This window comes from Pteropus vampyrus, unplaced genomic scaffold, assembly GCF_000151845.1.
Source record: "Pteropus vampyrus isolate Shadow unplaced genomic scaffold, Pvam_2.0 Scaffold1, whole genome shotgun sequence".
Classification (NCBI taxonomy): Eukaryota; Metazoa; Chordata; class Mammalia; order Chiroptera; family Pteropodidae; genus Pteropus; species Pteropus vampyrus.
This window is the reverse complement of record NW_011888782.1, coordinates 24,658,057-24,677,300: the sequence shown is the minus strand read 5'-3', so window position 1 is coordinate 24,677,300 and position 19,244 is coordinate 24,658,057. Positions and strand designations below refer to the sequence as shown.

At 44.3% G+C, this 19,244-nt stretch overlaps 1 protein-coding gene across 1 annotated transcript in view; it reads right to left on the bottom strand.

Annotated features, from left to right (window-relative positions):
- Positions 1-17,293, bottom strand: part of ILDR1 (immunoglobulin like domain containing receptor 1) — a 19,946-nt gene extending 2,653 nt beyond the window's left edge. The window contains 8 exon segments of the mRNA XM_023527599.1: positions 3,104-3,924; positions 4,132-4,263; positions 10,273-10,419; positions 10,699-10,818; positions 14,322-14,471; positions 15,854-16,103; positions 16,105-16,201; positions 17,130-17,293. Coding sequence (XP_023383367.1) covers positions 3,104-3,924; positions 4,132-4,263; positions 10,273-10,419; positions 10,699-10,818; positions 14,322-14,471; positions 15,854-16,103; positions 16,105-16,201; positions 17,130-17,293 — 1,881 coding nt within the window.
- Between the last annotated feature and the right edge of the window lie 1,951 nt (positions 17,294-19,244).

The window sequence follows — 19,244 nt, the reverse complement described above, 5'->3', positions numbered from 1 at the left end:
AGACCTGAAATGAGAAGATCTCGGCTGGAGTCCTAGTTCTGGAGTCAGATGAGAGATGACTCAACATGACTTCCATCTTCTCATGCAGGGAATAGTTCTATTTTGCATTCCCATGAGATTATTTATATGGAAGCCCTTGTTTGTCGGTATCTATTTGTTAAATATTATTCTTGAAAGAGAAGGTTACATGTGAGCCAAAAGACTTTTTGATTAATTCATATTGCTCTGAATATTTAATAAAGTATTTCTAATAAGTATTTTGTAAAAAGCTATGGCAAAGTTATAACTGCTGAAAGCCCGATTTAAGAAAATAGTAATACATCTTCTATCAACTCAAGGAGTAAACAGAAACTTTAAGTTATACACAATTAAAGATCACCATCTAGTGGCCCAACTGTATTATAACTTCTAAAGTGAGCTGCAAGTTCCAAGGACTTCAGAGGCCACGTAGGTGTGTGGGAAGCATCCAGCCCCACTAAGGAGAGGAGCGAAGAATAAGACTTTGGCCCTGGAGACTTTGGCCCCACTAAAGGCACTCAAAATTCAAGTTACAAACAAAACACTGTGCCCTCCAGACCAAACAATTGTCCAAATCAAGTTTTGCTCTTTGGCCTGTGGTCATTCAGAATACGAATGGACAGTTGAATGTGATAAAGTAAAGTGATAGCTCTTTGAGAGATAAGCTCAGAGAGATCCAAAACAATGAAGGCTTTTAAAATGCTCTTGAGTGAAATTTTTGCATCTCATTAGTAACTTTACAACTGAAAATATGGTTTGCTTGTGGTAGAATTATTGGTGTGTACATTTCATGATAAAAGAAGTTGTGATACTTTCAGAGAATGAAGAAATAAAGTCACTAGAAAACATTATTGCCTCACATAATTCTCTTCTCTCTAATGAGGCAATAACTCGTTGAAAAGGGCACAGGTTTTAGAGTCAGAGAACTGTGTTCAAATACTGGCTTTGCCCCCTAATGGCTGTGTGACTTTGGCATGTTACAAACTCTCGCAGGACTGTTGTAAGGATTAAATGAAATAAACCTGGAAAGGGCTTACCCCTTTATCTGCAATATACTTGGTGTTCCTTTTGCCCCTCTCTCACTTACAAAAAAACCACATAATTTCTTAAAAAGAAGAAAATAAAGAAGAAACTTAATTTAGAAGAAAATAGGGTTTAGATTTTTGGCCCAAAACTGGCTTTTAAATTACATTTTTCCATTAAAATGAAAATAAAAGACTGTTTAGTCACTATATGTAGGGTTAACTCGGAACATAGCCACTCCACATGCTCAGAAGATTGAGAGCTGCCCGGCCAGCAGCCAAGGAAGGCTGTACACTAAGAGCCTTCAGCAGTGCCTGCTCCCTTGGACATTTTCTGCCGCTCCCTTGGATGTTATCTGCTCCTGTAACCAAGCAGCACATCTTGCTCCCATTCGCCTGAGGCTACTCCCCCAGAGGGATAACCCCTCCTTCTGCTTGTGGGCATAAAAAACTGCTTGCACTCGGTCAGCAGCAGTTTTTCTTCCTGCAGCTTTGAACAAACGGCCTGCTGCTGAAACTTCCCTGCCTCATGAGCAACCCTCTGGTCCTCCTGGTGGTTTTTCCAGAATATTAAAACCTACATGCAAGTTCCTGGCCTGGGGCTCCTGCACTACACTGTATAATTAAACTAATAGCAGTTGTCCCAGCTCTAACTGATTCTGTGTTTTCTTTCAGGATGTAATTTTCTTATTGGTAACATGGAAGAAGGAGTTGTACCCACTGTAAAATGAAAATAATAGTACGAATCTCACAGTGTTGTAAGCATTAAATGAAATGTAGCATAAACGTCCATAGGTCAGTTCCACATAGTTAGGATACTACTAATTTTCATTATTAGTACTGGTCTTTGCCTCTCTTGGGACATCTGTGAGAACATGATGTAATATATATATTGACATTAATTATTTCAGAAATGCCAGAGGGTCTTTGTTACTTTCTTCGCAAATTCCTTTTGCACCAAGATTCTTCCCCAGAAAGACCAGCGCTGTAGCTCTCGTAAGGTGCCTATTCCTATACACACGCCATGCATGCATGTGACTGGTTTTCAAACAAATCACAGCAGAACCTGCATTTCCAAATGAGAGTTGTATCCTTCGAAGTGCGTGAGACTAAAATTCTTGTTCCTATTAATATGCCTCTACTCTGGAAATTTCTCTTAGCTGACTAAATATCCTTTTCTCTCATGAGAATCAAAACAGTAAAGGATTTTAATCAAATAGAGATTTTTGTGGGTAGTTTATAAGTTGGTTCTGAAGGTAATTCATGAATATTTTTTCAGCAATGATGGAATAACTTTGCAAAGTGACATTAAAAGAATATCATCATTTGGGTACGTTAGTTATAAAATGGTTTTTTAAAGTAACATCTTTATATTTTAAAATGGCCTATATTTGGAGGCCCGAAAGGCCTACATCCCTCTTTGTATCCCTTCAGGCTGGTAAGCTGACTCGCATGTACCCATTGGCACCTTGCCTATTCACAGAATCCTAGTTTGGACCCATATTTGGGGTGTGTGCATGTGTGTGTGTGTGCGTGTGTGTGTGTATTAAATGATCCTTTCCAGGCGGGATCTCAGAGGACTTAATCCTTGAATGCAACAGGGCCTTTGTGCACTGACTCGCAGCACCCAGAAGTGGCATATACATCTCTGTCAGGCCACGTGTTCTAATTTGGGGTATGGAAATAATGGTTGCTAAGTAAAGCAAGACAGCTATGACAGGAAGTAAAACCTTAGCGGTCAAGACCAGCATTTAAGTCCTCGCTGCACTGCTCACTTTGTGCTTAATTATTCTGTGCCTCATTTCCACATCTGTGAAATGGGGGACCTGAAGTTGCAAAAGCACTTTGCAAGCATCCAGCACCTCCTCTGCCCTCTGCACTCATTAGGTCACTTCTAGCTCTGCAAGAGGTGTCTCACCAAGCTCACAGGACAAGCTGTGCAAAACAGAGAAGAGGTACCCTCAGCGGTGGGGTGTGAGGTGGCCTGTGTCAGCTGTGGCCAAGCCTCGCTGAAGGCTCCTTTCTGCCCATGCCCTACCCTCAGCAGGATGCCCCAGGCTCACCGAACGCCTCTCCACACTCCCTTTTTTCCTGCCATTCTTGCCTGGGATGACATCCAATGAGCGGTAGCTGGGTGGCTTCTCCTCAGGCCATTTCGGGGAGTGTGAGCGGTGGCGGTGGGGGGCCCCCCAGCCCCGGGGTTGCCTCTCCTTCTCCTCCTCAGAGCTCCAAGAACTGAGGCCTGACGGCAGGGGAGGGGAGTAGCTGCGGTGCCTACGCCGCTGGTGCCGCTGGACATTCTCTCGGGGGCTGGGCCTCCGGGGTCTGTCTGGGTGGCGGCTCCGGAGAGGGGCGTGGTTTGGCCGCCAGCGGTCCTCACTGGAGGAAAGGCCATCGCTGAGGCTGTCTCTGTCTGACCAGGGCATGGGTGACCTGTTCAGCTTGGAGCTGCGGTGCCTTCCACCCCGCAGCTGGTCCAGCTCCCTTCGCTCCAATGCCCAGCGCTTAGGCTCCTGGTCCTGGAGCTCCTCGTGGAAATCAAAGAGGTGGTGCTGCCTTCTCTCTTCCCTCAGATCCCAGGGTACAGGGGAAACTGGGGTGAGCCACTGCTGTCGGGAGGAGTTGCTGGTCCTTCTCGAAGATGGCAGATCTCTGATCAGTGGGGGCAGGTGGATGATTCTGCGTTCTACGACCTCAGAGCCCAGGGAGGACAGCATGCTGAGGGGTTGGCCAGATATGGCTTTGAGGCCAGGAGGCAGAGGCTGGGCTGGGTTGAAGTTCTGCAGCTCTTTCTCCAAATACTCTAGGACACCGTTGGTGATGGGAGGGCGAGCAGTGGGCTGGGTAATTGGCATCTGTGGGAGGCTGGATCGCAGGGACAAATCTGAATGGAAACAAGGATAAGAACATGCACAACTACTGGCCCAAAACATGCTCCTCAGAATTGGGGCACTAAAATGCCACATTATTTAGCTTGCATCCATCCCCTCCCATCCTCAGTCATAAAGCTACTTCATGGTCATAAAGGCCCCAGGGCAGCCTGTGCTCATACCCTTGCCCTCTCCCACCCTAAATTTCTGGCAAGGTTTACCTCGCTGCAGCAGTTGGTTCATTGGATAAGATGAAAACTGGGAGCTCCTGTCCGCCCCCCAGTACAGGGGTTTTTCCATCATCTGAGGGCCTAGGGCCTGAGCCTGTTTCATGTAGCGGTGGCGGGCCAGGGCTGCAGGAGAAAAAGGAAAAATGCAGACCCTCAGCCGGGGCAAGGCTCACAACTCCCACTTCACTCGCCTCCACCCAGTGGCCTTGCCAAGAGGCCAGTTTCTTTTCTCAAAGTTAATTATGACCTATCTGGCATGGGAGTAAGAGTTAAAGGAGTATTGAATCAATTGTTCCTCTGAGAAGGAACTGGGAATAAATTCCCTCAGCAAGACTGCAACTCCCACACCCCAGGAATATATACTCTTAAAGCCTGACTTCCTAATCTTGAAAACGTTTCCTCATCCTGCCCATTTCCAAGGTCACCTAAAATGTATAGGTAGATACCTGGATAATTAGCTGGCAATGAAACCTTGGGCCATAAGCCAACAAGGCCTTCAGCCACAGGCTGAATATAGAAGGTACAAGATACAAAGAGCTCAGAGGAGGCTGTGAGTCAGGGGCTGCCCGGGAAGCTCAGGGCTGCCTGCTCAGAGTGGAAAAAGAAAAAGAGAAGGATGTAGATGCTGAGATCAAAGGGCAGAATAACTGGTAAAGAATGTTTCTAGCTGGTATGCCAGCCCAGGGTGGGCGAAAACCAGTGGGAGGAAGGCAAAAAGCTGAAGTGTATACGGTGGACACTTTGTACTCTTCTCTTCACCTTACTAAGTATTGGGGGTTTCCCTAAGTAGGGGGAATCTCTAAGGGGTGAGGTGGAGGCAGAGAAAAGGGAAGGGAAATACCGTTTCCTTTCAAGGCAAAGAAATAATATTAAAAAAGCAGCACAAGGGATCCATGGAAATGTCATTCTAGTCCCCTAGGTGCAGCTGGTCTGAAGCTCATAATCCACAGTGAGTGCAAGTTAAAAACAGGAGCATTGAGTTTTCGTTCATAAATTTCTATTTTGCGGTAATTGTGACTGAGTGCCACATGTCTCCCAAAGTCCCTGCCCACCCATGTGTGAAGGAAATGTACTTGTGTGTTTAAGTGCAGGAAGTGCCTGCCTCAGGCCCCAGGCCTGGCACTCTCACCTCCTCCTGGGTTCCCCAAGCCCTGTGGCCATCCCTAATGCAGCAGGCTCTGCCTGAGGCTTCCTCTTGCCACAGTAGGGGAGATCAGAGGCAGGCATTCTGGACCCAGCTGCACCGGGTGGGCCATTTGGTGAGGCCAACAGTTAAGGGACCATCTGGATGGCTACTCAATGTCTCCAGTGAGAAACAAACTTCCAGCGCAACAAGAAGTGGTTGTAGCAGACCCCCCAGTAGTTGTAGCTCCAGCCCTGACGGAGAGTCACAGCCCAGCCTGGAGGAATTCAGATGCAAACTTAAAGCAGCTCTCACAGGTGCCCTACCTTCATGCCAGCAAACAGCATTCCAGACCCTCCAAAGACAAGTCCACCGGCTCAGCACTTTCCACTCCCTCTTGCTAACAGATGCCTTCCGCAGCTCCCTATTCATGCCACCATCAGCATGCATGACGCCCTGCTTAAAATGTGCCAGTCACTTTATAGAAGCTAACTAGTCAGTAAAATCTCTCAATGAGGGAATCAGATGAGGAAGTTGGGCTCCAAGAGGTTACCTTCCCAGCCCACAGTCCCACAGCAGGTGACTGGCAGAGGCTGGGTGTGACCCTGTGTCTGTCTGAATGCCCAAGCCTGTGCTCCTTCTTCCAAACCACTGAGTCTACAGACTCCTTTATTTCTCTGAAGCAAAAAAAACCCCTTTCCCCAGCAGTACCTCCACACTTAATTGATCTCCAACTCAGTTCCACACTTTTCAAAACCCACTCGGATTAGTCTCTGCCTCCAAGGCCTAGTGACATCTGATTCCATTAGGAACAACTCTACCCATCCCCACCCCTCTGACTGAATCCTGACTTCCTCCAGAGGGTACCATCTCCCCTTTTGGCCACTTCCTTCCTCCTACTCTCCCAATTTAAGAGAAGGGAAAGGAAGAGTTGAGCTTACTACTTGCTCCCCAAATGACTTTTTAAATTAATAGGACCCCCTGCCCAATAACTCCCAAGAGACCCTTGCAGATCCTCCACAAGCTTTCCTGTTGAATTTTCACATACTCTAAGAGATTCAGCCACCTGCTCCCTTCCTAGCTGCTACAACCTCTCCCTTCCCTGATACACTGTGACTGATGAGATGTGAGTAGAAAAAGACAGTCTCTGAGCTTCCCCCAATCCTCCTGTCCCTAGAAATAGCCCCATGGGGATGTCTAGACTATCAGGGTTTTCTGCTACTCACGTAATGGGGAATCAGACAGGCAATAAAACAAGAAACATGAAGAAAGTAACAAAGCTTCAAAAGACTCCTACTAAGTCACCTCTGAATCTCAATGGAGTAAAGTCTGCCTTGGTCACTTTTAATGAGCTGGTTAAAAATATAGATTCCTAGATACCACTCCCCAGAGACTCTCCTTCAGTCTAACGCAGGGCAAGAAAATTTGTGTTTTCAATGAGTTCTCTGATTCTAATGCACGGAGTCACACTGGAGTTGACTATTGAGGATCCTCAACAACCTTTTGAGAAATATGGCCCTCAGGGATAAGTTTCTTTTAAAAAAAAGCAGGGAGCGGGGGTGGTGCTTTGAGAGTCAGATGGAGTTCAATTTGAATACCCGCATGTACTAGCTGTGTGATTTGAGTGAGTTTCCAGAGGGTCTGGGCTGAATCTCCTTATTTGTGAGCTGGGGATAATAATGCCTATTTCACAAGGTTGCTGAGGTTAAATGAGGTAACACAGATGAAATGCTTAATATGTGACAGTCAACGGATAGTGGCTCTCATTATTATAATAAATTGTTATAATAAGTCACTTCTTTTGCCTTAGATCCCATAGGAGACAAAAGTACATATTTAGAGACTAAACCACCAAAGGTACATTTATCTTCATTTCTAAGGAAGCTCAGGACATATTCTTTAAGATGTCTTCTTCATGATAGAAATGACGCTCAATATCTCCCCTTCCTCCCGAGCCCTGCGCCTCCTGTCCCCTGCAGCCAGCACCATCTGTGGACATCATCTGTGGTGCCCCTGAAGATCTCCAACTGTACCTGCTCATAACTGCTTACCATGCCTTACCACCCCCACTCCATGCCTGCAGAACTCATTCTTTTCTCTCTTCTACCCACGGTCATGAAGTGCTTTTGCTATTTCCCATACTATCAGTCCACTCTGACTTGACCGGCCAGTCATTTCAGCAATGTCTTCAGGACCTTTCCAGAATCCCACGCCCTTTGAACTCTTACCATCTCAGCTTTAGGGAACCACCAGCAGATGCTTCCTGTCCCCACACTATTAGAGCTGACTATACTGTTGGGCATTTGACCTCAAATAACCCTCCTCCCAGTCTGACTTTCCCTGACTGATCTGTGGACCCTACTTCCCTCCTCCAGGACAGCAGTTTAAACATCCCCCATTTCTCATGTCTTCCCATACTCATGAACTTTCAGTTGATGATACCACTTTTGCTGAGGAAGAGGAACCAGCCTTAGGCATGGAATTAAGAGACCTAGGTCTAGTCCAGACCCTGCCACTAACTAACAAGCTGTGTGTACTGTGAGGAGTGTGGGGGGTGGGCACTGATCAGAGATTCTCAGTGTAGCCTGTGGCCTGCTGCAGGGTTTGCCGAGGGTTTCTGTGGGGAGGAGGGCCAGTAACTGATCTAGAGCTGAATGTTGTTTCTCCAGTTCTCCCAGAAAAAAGAAGGCTCAGTTTCAATCACTTTCATCTTTAAGTTCTACTGTGGGTTGCTTACTAGCACTAAGTGATTTTCAAGAATCACTAAAATTTAGTATCATTTTCCTTTTGCTTCCCTCTGGTTCTCTATTAACTCTCATTAGAAAACGGGAGCAGGTGAGGGAGGCAGGCTGTGGTCAGAGAAGTTCAAGAACCACTGACCTCATTCTTGAAGCTCCTTTCTGCGTCTACAATTTTGATTTGCTAAAATCGAGACAGGCCGATGTGAGCTCCCTCAGCTTCCTCCCTTATACTTTAATCATCTTCCACATTTTAATGACTTCCTCTCTCTTTAGAGGTAAGGCTGTTTTTCTTTTCCTTTCTAAAGGTAGTTCTTTCACTGTAAGCCTGATGTCACTCCCACTGGCTTCATCACTCTTCAGTGATCACCTCACTCCATAATGCTTCACTTTACTCATTTTCCATTGGCCTTGGTTCTCTGTCTACAAATATGCTTATTCTGGAAAACATACACACACACACACACACAAAACAGTCACATATACTCCCTTCCGCATCCAAGACCTTTTCTTAACAACTTCTGTCCCTTCCATGTAATCTCCTCTCGTCACCAAACTTCTCAGGACAGTATGCCCTAGTGACTCATTTTGAAAGTGACCTCATCTGTTCAAGTCTAAGGACTTTTAATTGTGGCCTGCACTTCTTTAGTTTACCTGTTCTTCCAAATGAACTCTAACCACTTAGGAGGAACTACTCTCCCCCAGAGCTTGTTTTTCAGCTGACTGACAGTGGATACATTTATCATCTGTGCAGCATTTGTCCCCAGTCCTGCCTGTTTTGAGTGTATCCCTGACGTAGAGATTCTCAGAAGGCATCTTGGAAGGGTTTTTCTCATCTCCTACTATATATTACTACCCCAGTAACAGTGACTTCTTCACGGCATTTCTCCAGAGGCCCCTTAAATGTAGGGAACACCATGGCCCGGTGTTGAGTTCTCAGCTATTTTTCCTCTTTTTAATAAGTTCATTGGTATCTCAGCCAATCTCATCATAATCTACACATAGAGGTTGTGGCAGCCACTGCTGTGGGAAATTCATGCTCTCATAAGTCAGATGAACATGGATTCAATACTGTACTGCCACTACTACTTACTAGCTATATGACCTCTCTGACCTTCAGTCTCCTCATATTAAATAGTGATGATCCCTGCTTTCTAGGGTTGCGAAGATTCGATAGGGAAATATATGCAAAGGACCTATACATAGCAGACAGCCAATAACAGTTAGTTCTCTTTTCCTGTAAGACAGCAGCCTCGGAACACAGGCCTGAAACCAGACTCAGACCACTGACTTTCTTGGCATCGTAGATTAGGTTTTGTTTCTATCTTAGGCAATTCCTTATTTTTCTTTTAATTTTTTTTTTTTCCTTTGAATGGACTAAAATGATTGTAGCGGTTATCTCTGGGTGCTAAGATTAATCTTTACATTTTCTCAAATTTTCTACAGTATAATACTTATATCATCAGAAAAAAAAATGTGATTTTAAAAACACAAAAACCTTTTCCATTTAAAGAAGTTGATTCCACTCATCTATTTACTCACAAAAGATCTTTATAAATTAATTTATTATTCTTTTCCCTCCATCATGCATTCTGCAGCCAAATTATTTAGGGCATATCATGATTCTGTTTTAAAAGGTCAAATTTCAGCTCAAAGAAAGATCACATTAATATCAAGATCTTCTGCTCCCTCTCTTCCCCTGCTCTAAAACAGAGATTCTCAAAGTGTGGCCCCCAGACCAGAAGCCTCACATCACCTGGGAACTTTTGAAAAAATTCTCGGGCCTACCCAAGACCTATGAAATCAGAAACTCTGGAGGTGTGGCCAGCAATTAAGCTTTAACAAGCCATCACGGTGATTCTTAAGGTTAAGAACCACTGCTCCAACTTCTCTCTCCTTTTACCTGCTCTTTTCAAGTCATCTCTAAGGAGCAGACTCCACTGCTACTTTTAAACCACTCCAGCCACCTCCTGTTCAAGCAAGGTAGGTGCTAGGAGCACAGGCACATCAGGGCCACTGAGGAAATGCCATCAGTAGGCAGAGCCAGCTGAAGGAGACCTTAGGCAGGCTAGAATGAAGACAGGCAAAAGTCCTCCCACTTGACTATATAGCTCGCCCAAGTATAATTTTCTGGGTGGAGGCCAAAGCCCCTCAAGCCTGTGATGAGAGAAGGTAATGGAGGAGAACCTGGAAGAACCAAGATTTTGACCCAGGCATGTAAAGTGATCTGTTTGGGGCACCAGGCTTCAATGCTTGTCCATCCCCTCTTACCTTCCTCAGGGCAGCAGCAACGGGTGGGACAGCAAGGGCAGCGGATATAGCAGCAGCAATACTGAGGACAGCACTGGCACCAGCATATTCCGATCAGCAGGAGCAGGAGGAGAGCTCCCAGAATTATGAAGATCACTGTCAGCCAGTCTGCAGGAGAGAAGCCGAGCAGGCGTTAAACTAAATATGCTCAGGCATGCTTCCAGTTCTAACAATTTAGAGGTCTAATAAATATAGGTCTTGACCTACAGGTTAAGTTTGAGCAATACACTGGTGTAAAAAAAAAAAAAGTTTAGCTTTGGTAAGGGAACTTCAGAGGTTGGAGATCCAAAAATAGCTTGGCCTTGCTTGTTTCTGTTTTTCCTTCCTTCTGTATGAAAAAAAGTGTCTTGGTGGGGTGGACAAATAGAAAGCTCCAGCAGTACTTACGCAAGACAATGAGTTTCACCTCCTTATCTGGGTCTCCTGATGTGTCCCCTGGCGCTTCAATGGTGCAGTAATATACTCCATGATCCCACCACATCACTTCATTAATCACGAGATCTGCTCCTGCAAGAAAGGTGGGAGAAAGGGCCACTAGTTAAAGGAGAGGACACTGGTTTCTGATCTATGGTTGCTTCAGGACCCTAGTTAGTATTGTCCTTTCCCATGCTAAGAGGTCCCTGTGTAGTTCAAAGAAAGGCTCAATTCCTTCTTTTTGAGACCTTCCTCCTCCAAATGGTATAATGGTGGTAAAACTGATCATTCATTGAGCCCTACTACATATCTTGAAAGGATTTTGAATACATCATGTCACTTAATTCCCATCATAACTCTCTAAGTGGGTGAGGCAGATATTACCAGTTGTTTCCCAGTATCTAATCTCCCTTTCTCTCAGTCATAGAATGTTTGGTCATGTATGTGGCCATCCAGAATAAAATCAATATTTCCCATTCTCTCTTACAGATGGATATGAACATGTAACTCAGTTCTGGTGGATAGAACATAAGCAGTTGTGTCAATGATGACTCTGAGGAACTTTATTAAAAACAGTTTGGCAACACCTCTGCCCTTTTGTTTTTCATCTCTTCTTCTGCTCTTATCTGGACGGAAAACATGATGGCTGTCATCTCAGACCATGAGGAAGAAGATGACATTCTTAGTGAGCAGGAAGGATCCTGGGTTCCCTAGGAGTTAATGGAATAGAGCCACCACACTTGTCCTGGACTGTCTACCTTCAAATTTATACCCGAGAAGAAATAAACTTCTTTATTGTTTAAGTCACTAATATTGTAGGCCTTCGCTTACACGCAATCAAACTTAATCCCGACATGGTGGGTACAATTATTAGCCACATTTCAGATGAAGAAATCAAGAGACTAAGCAGGCCTTAGCCTTTTCCAGGATGCTCAGAAACTGGTCTAACTACAGAGCGAGAATACTTAGCAGAGGTAGGTTCAAACCCATGTCTCTCTGTCTCAATGCTGGTGCTCTTAACCACTAAGCTCTAATGTCCTCTCCAAACTGGGTGAAAAATGCCACAGCCTGAGCCCCTCACCATCTCTGAACAGATACCTCTGGACCTTGAAGGGATAGGTTATGAGATGAACTTGAATAAATAGGGACGAAATGCCAATATTTGAAGAGTAAATGTCACTCAAGAAAAAAATTCAGTTCTTGTGAAAACCAGTGGTGTGTGACTCTGTTAAGATAGATGAATAATATGTTCAAGTTCAGGAAATGCAGGAAAGTCTCACTGAAGACCTTTTATGGGTCCAGCACTATATCAGACACTGTGGGAGATATGAAGAGAAATAAGACCCATCTCTGTCCTGAAAGGGCTTAAAGTCCAGTCAGAGCATCAGGGCAGCTTCCACATCCCTACTATTTTAGCCACAGTAAGTGCCAGAAGACATCTTCTAATTCTTAAAGAACTTAGCATTATAGACTTGCAGCTCTTTTTTTTTAAATTTTCATTTTATTAAAGTATAGTTGGCATATAATATGTATTAGTTTCAGGTGCACAATACAGTGATTCAACCTTTATATACCTTACAGAGTGATCACCATGATAAGTCTAGTAACCGTTATCTGTATATCTGTAATTCTTTATTATTTGTTAAGAAAATTCTTATTGAGGAAATGAAACAAAAATGTGAGGTCACATGTTTCCTTCTCTTTTACGTCAATCCCTATGATTTTTTTCCTACCCATGATTTTCCAAACCCACTACCTTTTCCCAGAAATAGCTTACCACATACTTGGAAGAATGGTGAAAATGCTTTGGGGGAAATTCCCCCGCAAAGGTTAATGTGTCTTATAAATCTGCCTCAATCCTCACTGGAGATGTCTCCATAGGGATGTTAGAGTAAGGAAGGCATTCAAATATGTTAACATTTTAAATAATCCAAGAACTGATTTGAGAGGGTCATCTCAGAGGATGCAAACATGGGCATAAAAGTGTCAGAAACAAGGGCTCCAGGAAGTTACAAGGGTAGAAGTAGAAATAAAAACCAAGGGGAAATACCACTTTCTCATGGGAGTAAGAAAGAGGCAGAGTCTGACCCAATGTTGTTAGGAGTAGATATGGCAGACAGCGCTGCTCAAAATTAGGAGAAAAGACAGAAAAGCAGGGACTATCACCTCTGGGAATATTCATTCTTCAAAAACTGTAAAGGAGACTTGCTAATTAAAGAGACTTTAAATTCTGGAGTCAGATCAGAGCTAATTCTGTGGGCTCCGGAGGAAATAGAGCCACCTGAATCTCTAAGGATGTTCCTAGAGACGGGAAAAGGACAGTGTTCCCTAAGGCCAGGAGTTTAAGCACTGCTTGGGGGAAATCGGAGGTTCATGTAAAAGAATGAGACTTAAGTATTACAAAGTATTAGATACAAAGTTGGAGGCAGTTGTTAAACTGGCCCTCTTTAAACGACCTATCTTGAAATGGTCATAGAATAGTCACTTCTGTCTTCACCTTGTTGCTATGAGTTCCCTGGGTGGCCTGCTGGATGTATTCCCCACCCTCTTTTTTTTCTTTTTAACCAGTAAATGTTTATTTAACACAGCACACAAAGCTCATTGAAGCAGGCTCTGAATTCTGTGCCAATAACCCATCACACTAATCCTGGATTATGAGACTGAAATTTGAGGTGCTAACCCATCCATTTAAAAGTATGTCGAGTGATCATAACTAAAGTTCCCTGCACACTTATTGTTTGCTAAGTGCTTTATACATACCATCTCAATTATTCTTGACAACTCTCTAGAAGATAAGTACTATGACAAGTTCCATTTTACAGAAATTGAGGCTAAAAAACTGCCCAAATTTACACACCCTATAAGTGCAAAGTGAGGACTCACGCCGGAGTCTGACTGCCGAGTGAGGGCTCAAACCATCACTCCCTGTACTAGGCACAAAGAATAGATACACTTTAGACATAGTTTTCAGATGTCACATTTGATATTCATGTCAGTGTAGGGGCAGAGACCATTATGCCCATGTTTCTGATGAAGCAACAGAAGCCAGAGAAAATATCTGCCACTGGTCACTGAGTCAGCAAGTAGAAGTAAGGGATACTCAGCCAGGTCTTTTGATTCTAAGGCCAACGTTCTTTTGTGTACCAGTGAAGGGTGATGGTCTCAAGGCGGCCATCTATTTGGAAGCCTCTATTTTCTTAGATATGTACAACAGGTTTGGCCAGAGAGACACTCAGGAGCCTGGGGTTCTAGCAGGCCCTGAGAGCAATGCATGGAAGAGATCAAAGGAGCCTGATCCACACCTTAGCCCCAAATCTTAGGGATGTGAAGGAAACTACCTAGTCCCAGACCTTTAGCCAAAGCTGTAGGACATCCTCTCATTTAGAGACCAACTTTCAGGGAAGTGACTTCAGATGTTGAGGCACATTCTGTGTGTCTGGCACTTTCCTCAAAAACAGCAGGGACCAAGTAGACCATCAGACAGAAAATAAATAAATAAATAAATAAATAAAGGGGAAATCCCCACAATGACTCAGCCTTCCAGGCCTGGTGTCTACCTCTTGCCACTCTTGGTTCCCTGCCACCTCCCCACTCACGGTTCTGGATGGTGATCTTGCGCTGCTGGTAATCCGCCCCCAGCACGGGCTCATTCTGCCCCCGCCTCTGGGCCACGATACGAACCTCCCGCTGGCTGTCATTGCAGTCATTAGACGGGTCCTGGCCCAGAGATAAAGCTGCCTGGTATGCTGAGGAAAGAGGACACACCCAAGTCACACAGCAATGGGGAAGTCCCAAGAAGAAAGGTGCCCTTACTGTGCCCTGGAGCAGTGAAGCTTTTCAATTTCTCCTGAGCTGAAGCATCTCCTGAGAATCTGATTCTGTAGGTCTGGAGTGAGAAGCAGGGATTCTACAGTTCTGATGTGCTCCCAGGTGATACTAATGAACCACACTGTGAGCAGTGAGACTCCAGATCCCTCCTGAAAGGCCATTTTTTCCAAATCCTGGTTGCATCCGTCTCCCATCCCAATTTCCTTTATCTTGTTTTCAATCATCCCAGACTCTGCTTCCATAGGGTTCATCCACCTGCCCTTGTAAAGTTTGAGAGCTGTTAAATCTGCTGGGGCAAATGCCTACTACCCTAGTCTCCCAACTTCCCACTTAACTTGAGCATTTTAAGAGTAGCCCCCAGGAGACGATGCCTTGATTTAGAGAGGGGTCTTTTGAGAACAACATCAGGCTCTGCGGACAGTTATGTTTTGGGGTTCAGACTGTCAGACATTAGTGAAGGCTACAAGAAGTAAAGCTGATGCCTCCCTCTCTTTTTCCTCATCTTAAGAATCTCACTTCCTGCCTACAAACAGTGTTTACTTCTATTCTCCAAATTTCCACAAGTTTAATTGTCCCAGGCTGATGGCAAGGATCAAGGTTCCTTCATTCCTTGAGAGAGGCAGAGGTGGGCAGTTAGGAAAAGCTTTGATTCCCGACAGCAGAACTCACATGAGTGAGGCAGCTGTTACTGAGAGATGGGACTTGGCTTAACCAGGGGAGAGTTCTGCAGTTCTAAGAGGTGTCCAACAATGAATGTGCTCCCTGGGGGCCGTGAGCTCTCCATTACCGAGTGATTAGTCAGTCAGCAGAGGAATCACTGTCCACCAGGAAGGCTGGCCAGAGAAAGGAACTTGTAATGGGTGGGAGGTTCACAAATGACCATTCTTCATGCATCCTGCAGGGTGTAGGAGTCTTCTTGTGTGGATTCTAAGGGTGGGGTGATGGGAGGTAGATCTGCATCCTCATCTCAGTGTGCTGGCTTGCAACCAGGAATGTACTAGGAGGCAGGACTTGTTCTGCCTTTTACTTAATGTCTGAGCTGCCTTAAATCTTTTTAGAACAAGGTGGGACATAAATTTTAAAATAAATAAAATAGTACATGACCTTCGACAAGGTTATCTTGTTGAAGTACATCTGCTTGGGCTCATTTTGTTTATCTATAAAATGAGGGGAAGAGATTAAGTGCTCTTTGTGGCTTCTTCTCACTTACAAGGATTTGTGATTCTAAATAATTCCTACACCCTAATGGCACTATGTCACAAAGGGACCCAGGCAGACCCAGAATGGGGAGAGCACTCACATGCAGAGTAGTAGTCAAAGATGGGGTCCTTGCAGAAGGACTTGAAGCGCCATGTCACGACCACATCCTGAAGCTGGGCAGAGGTGGTGTAGTCACATTTGAGGACGACAGAGGCAAACAGGGTGACATAGCGCTCCGTGTGCTGGACTGTTACCAGCAAGGACAGGCACCCTGCAGCCAAGAGCAGGAGACAATGCTGAAGGCAAACCAGTTCTCTGCGAGGTGACCCATTTCTGTTCGTGGGGTAATAAAAGCAATGCAAATGAGCAAACACACTGCCTGACTACTTGGGAGCTCACAGGCAGACTGCCAATTCTTACTTGGCCTGGGTAGCGTGTGAGGCGGAGACTGCACAGACAATGGGAAGATAGTGAAGAAAAGAAAAAGATCAAGGACAACTCCCAAGTTGCTCATAGTCCATCAACAGTGGACAATGCATGCAACAATAATGAAATAACATTAAAATAAGGCCATATTAGCACTGGAGTAGCCTTGCTAATACAGATTTTTTTTCCCCACATATCTTTCTTTTTACAATGTTCTCCCATTTCCCTAAGGATAAACTTCAACCCCCACAACCGGGTCTATGAGACCAGTCACATCTGTCTTCAGCCTTTCTCTACTGTTGCCTCATTTCTCTTCATGCTCTACCTTACAGTCAGAGCGTTAGCCACTCTGAACTTTCTTTGGTCCTTTCCATGCTAGGATTGCCGTCTTCACCAAATATTCCTAAATGTGACTCTCTCGGCTGGAGCACTCTTCTTTATCACTGGGGCCACCATTCTACTCCCTTCACTAAGCTAATTACTAGCTATTCCTTAGGTCTTCAGCTGCATCCTCAGTTCCTCAAGAAGGCTTCCCTGACTGCTCGTCTGGGAGATGGGCCTACCTTTGTTTTCTCAAAGTGCCTCATCTTACCCTCAGGAAGCACTTTTCACACTTCTTGGTGAAGGCCTATTTACTGTAGGCTCTGAGAAGGCAGACTGAGTTTGTCTCTAACTCACTGTTCAAACACAAGCTCCTCATACTGTGCTGTCACCTCCTTGGCACCCAATAAATGTTTGTTGAATAAAGGATGAAATGAAAGACCAAGAATGCATTAACCAGTGGATACTGGCAGTACATGTCAACATAAGCATAAAGTAAATAAAACAAAAATGATCACATCGTGACACATTTTATCAGGAAAGATGCGAAGGAATTAAATTTTTCTTTTTTTCATTTTAGACACTTCCTCCCTTTACCCTCCAAATCTACAGACATACTCCAGATCTACCTTGATGAGGAACCAGGTGGAACAGAAATACCAGGTGGGACTCTGGCACTGTCATAGGGCCACACATAATCGGTGTCTTGTAATGTTCCTATGTTAATGTGGTTTCTAGGCTGGGTTATAGGGGATCTTCTCATAGGAGGGTTAGCGTAGAGCAGAATACTCATGCTTGAGCTTACACCAGAAAGACTTGTGACAGCCCAGATGGATGTCAGCAGAAGTTTCGGATTAGGTAGTACTTGGGTGGGGCCCCAAAACTTACATTTCTAACAAATTTCCGGGAGATGCTGATGTTACTGCTCTGGGCACCACACTTTGAGAAACATTGATCTAGACCAGATTTAAAATAACAGAGAGGGTTTATGTAACTCTCTTCCTCTTATTATAAGGGCCAAGGAGAAAGTGGTTCGAGCTGGGGTTCTCGGGCAAAATTGCTTTCATTTTGACTGAGTCATTCCCACAAACAAAACAAATATAGCCACCCCCTTACAGAGCAGCTGGGTGGGCCTGTTTCGATGGCTGGCGCCACATGCTTCTGGGTTCTGCCTCACCTTCTGGACACAGCCCTGGACACTGGGTATATTGAGTGCAAGTTGGCTTTAGGCTACCAGTATCTCCTACAGAATTTCAAATAATGAAAGCAAATTGGCCCATGGCAAAGAAGGTTTCAAATTCTCTTATCCATGGAGAGAGAACAGAATGCTGTTCAGGATAGGCTCTGGCCCCCAGAAATGACCTGAGCCATCTCTAGGGCTGGGCTGTAATGAGGATTTGCCTGTGACAGCCATGCTGGATAGAGGGTCTGCAGAAGTGCAGGAAAGACCTGTGGTTGGGGAAGGCTTCATGAAGGAAGAGATTTAAGTTAGATTCTAAGACTCAGGAAGAATTAAGATTACACATGAGAAATAGAGATCAGGAAGAGAAACTAATTGTTTTGGGACAGAAAAAGAAGTGCGCAAAGTCCCTGAGCAGGAAGGGGCAGTTATTTGGAGAACCTGGCTGCCATCTCTGGCTTTATAGGAGACAGAGGAGATAAATAAGGAAGGGCTGGTGGTGGTGACTGGGAGTTGGGGCGATGGAGGAGAGTCTATATCACACTCCAATGTCTATTTCTACTTAATGGATAATTACTGAACACTTTTCTGAAGGAGAATAAATAGGATAAAAATGTTTTTAGGAAGATGGATAACTTCTTTATTCAGCTATGAATGGAAAAAGAACATCATTTTGAAAATAAGCTTTCAGTAGTTTAGGGGAAAATAGCTGCTTTCTCTACCAGCTGTAGGATTCCTGGAAATCAGTATAATCCACATGGAAGAGCCAGTGACCAGCATCTCAAACTTAACATGGATTATATTGTAAACTGCTTTTTTATGTTTGTTCCCCCACCCTCACCACCCATTTGTTTTTTTTTTCCAGAACTCACCTGATATAGACTTTGGAGTTCCCCAACACAGCTTTAACTGAACAGTTGGAGAAACTACAGGTAAAATTTTGACAATGAATTTGTCAACACTAGCTTATTTTGTACAATAACACATATGGATTGAAATAGAAAAACACTGATTTGTGGTCTAAACAAAATCCTAGGGTCACATAGCACTTTCAAATGTTTTCTTTTAGACACTAAATATGATCCCTGGGAAATGAAAAGCTAAGCCTATTTCATACACAGTGAATCTGAGATTAAAAAGGTAAGTGGCTTATCTGTGGTCATTCACTTTGTAAGAGAATATGAGTCAAGATTATTCTCCTGAGCAGTGCCCTTGTCACTCTGCCTGGCTATTCTTTAAATAAAGGAAGATATTTGGTATTCATTAGCTTGCGAATAATTAGAACATGGGGCCAGGCTACCTGAACAATAATTAATATACAATTGGAAGCAGTCTTTCTGATACCATAATTAGTAACCAACATGTTTTTTATTTTGCTGAATGGTAATTCAACATAAATAGCAGTTTATCCAAAAGACTCCAGACAACATTATTTGCATAGAGGTGGGACATTTGGAAGTAGGTAGGGTGGGTTTGCTGGGAGTCACAGGAGGGAATTTGATTAGGGCCAGAAATTGCTCTGGGGTAGCTTTGAAGATTGCTGAATCTGACATTCCAAGGGAGG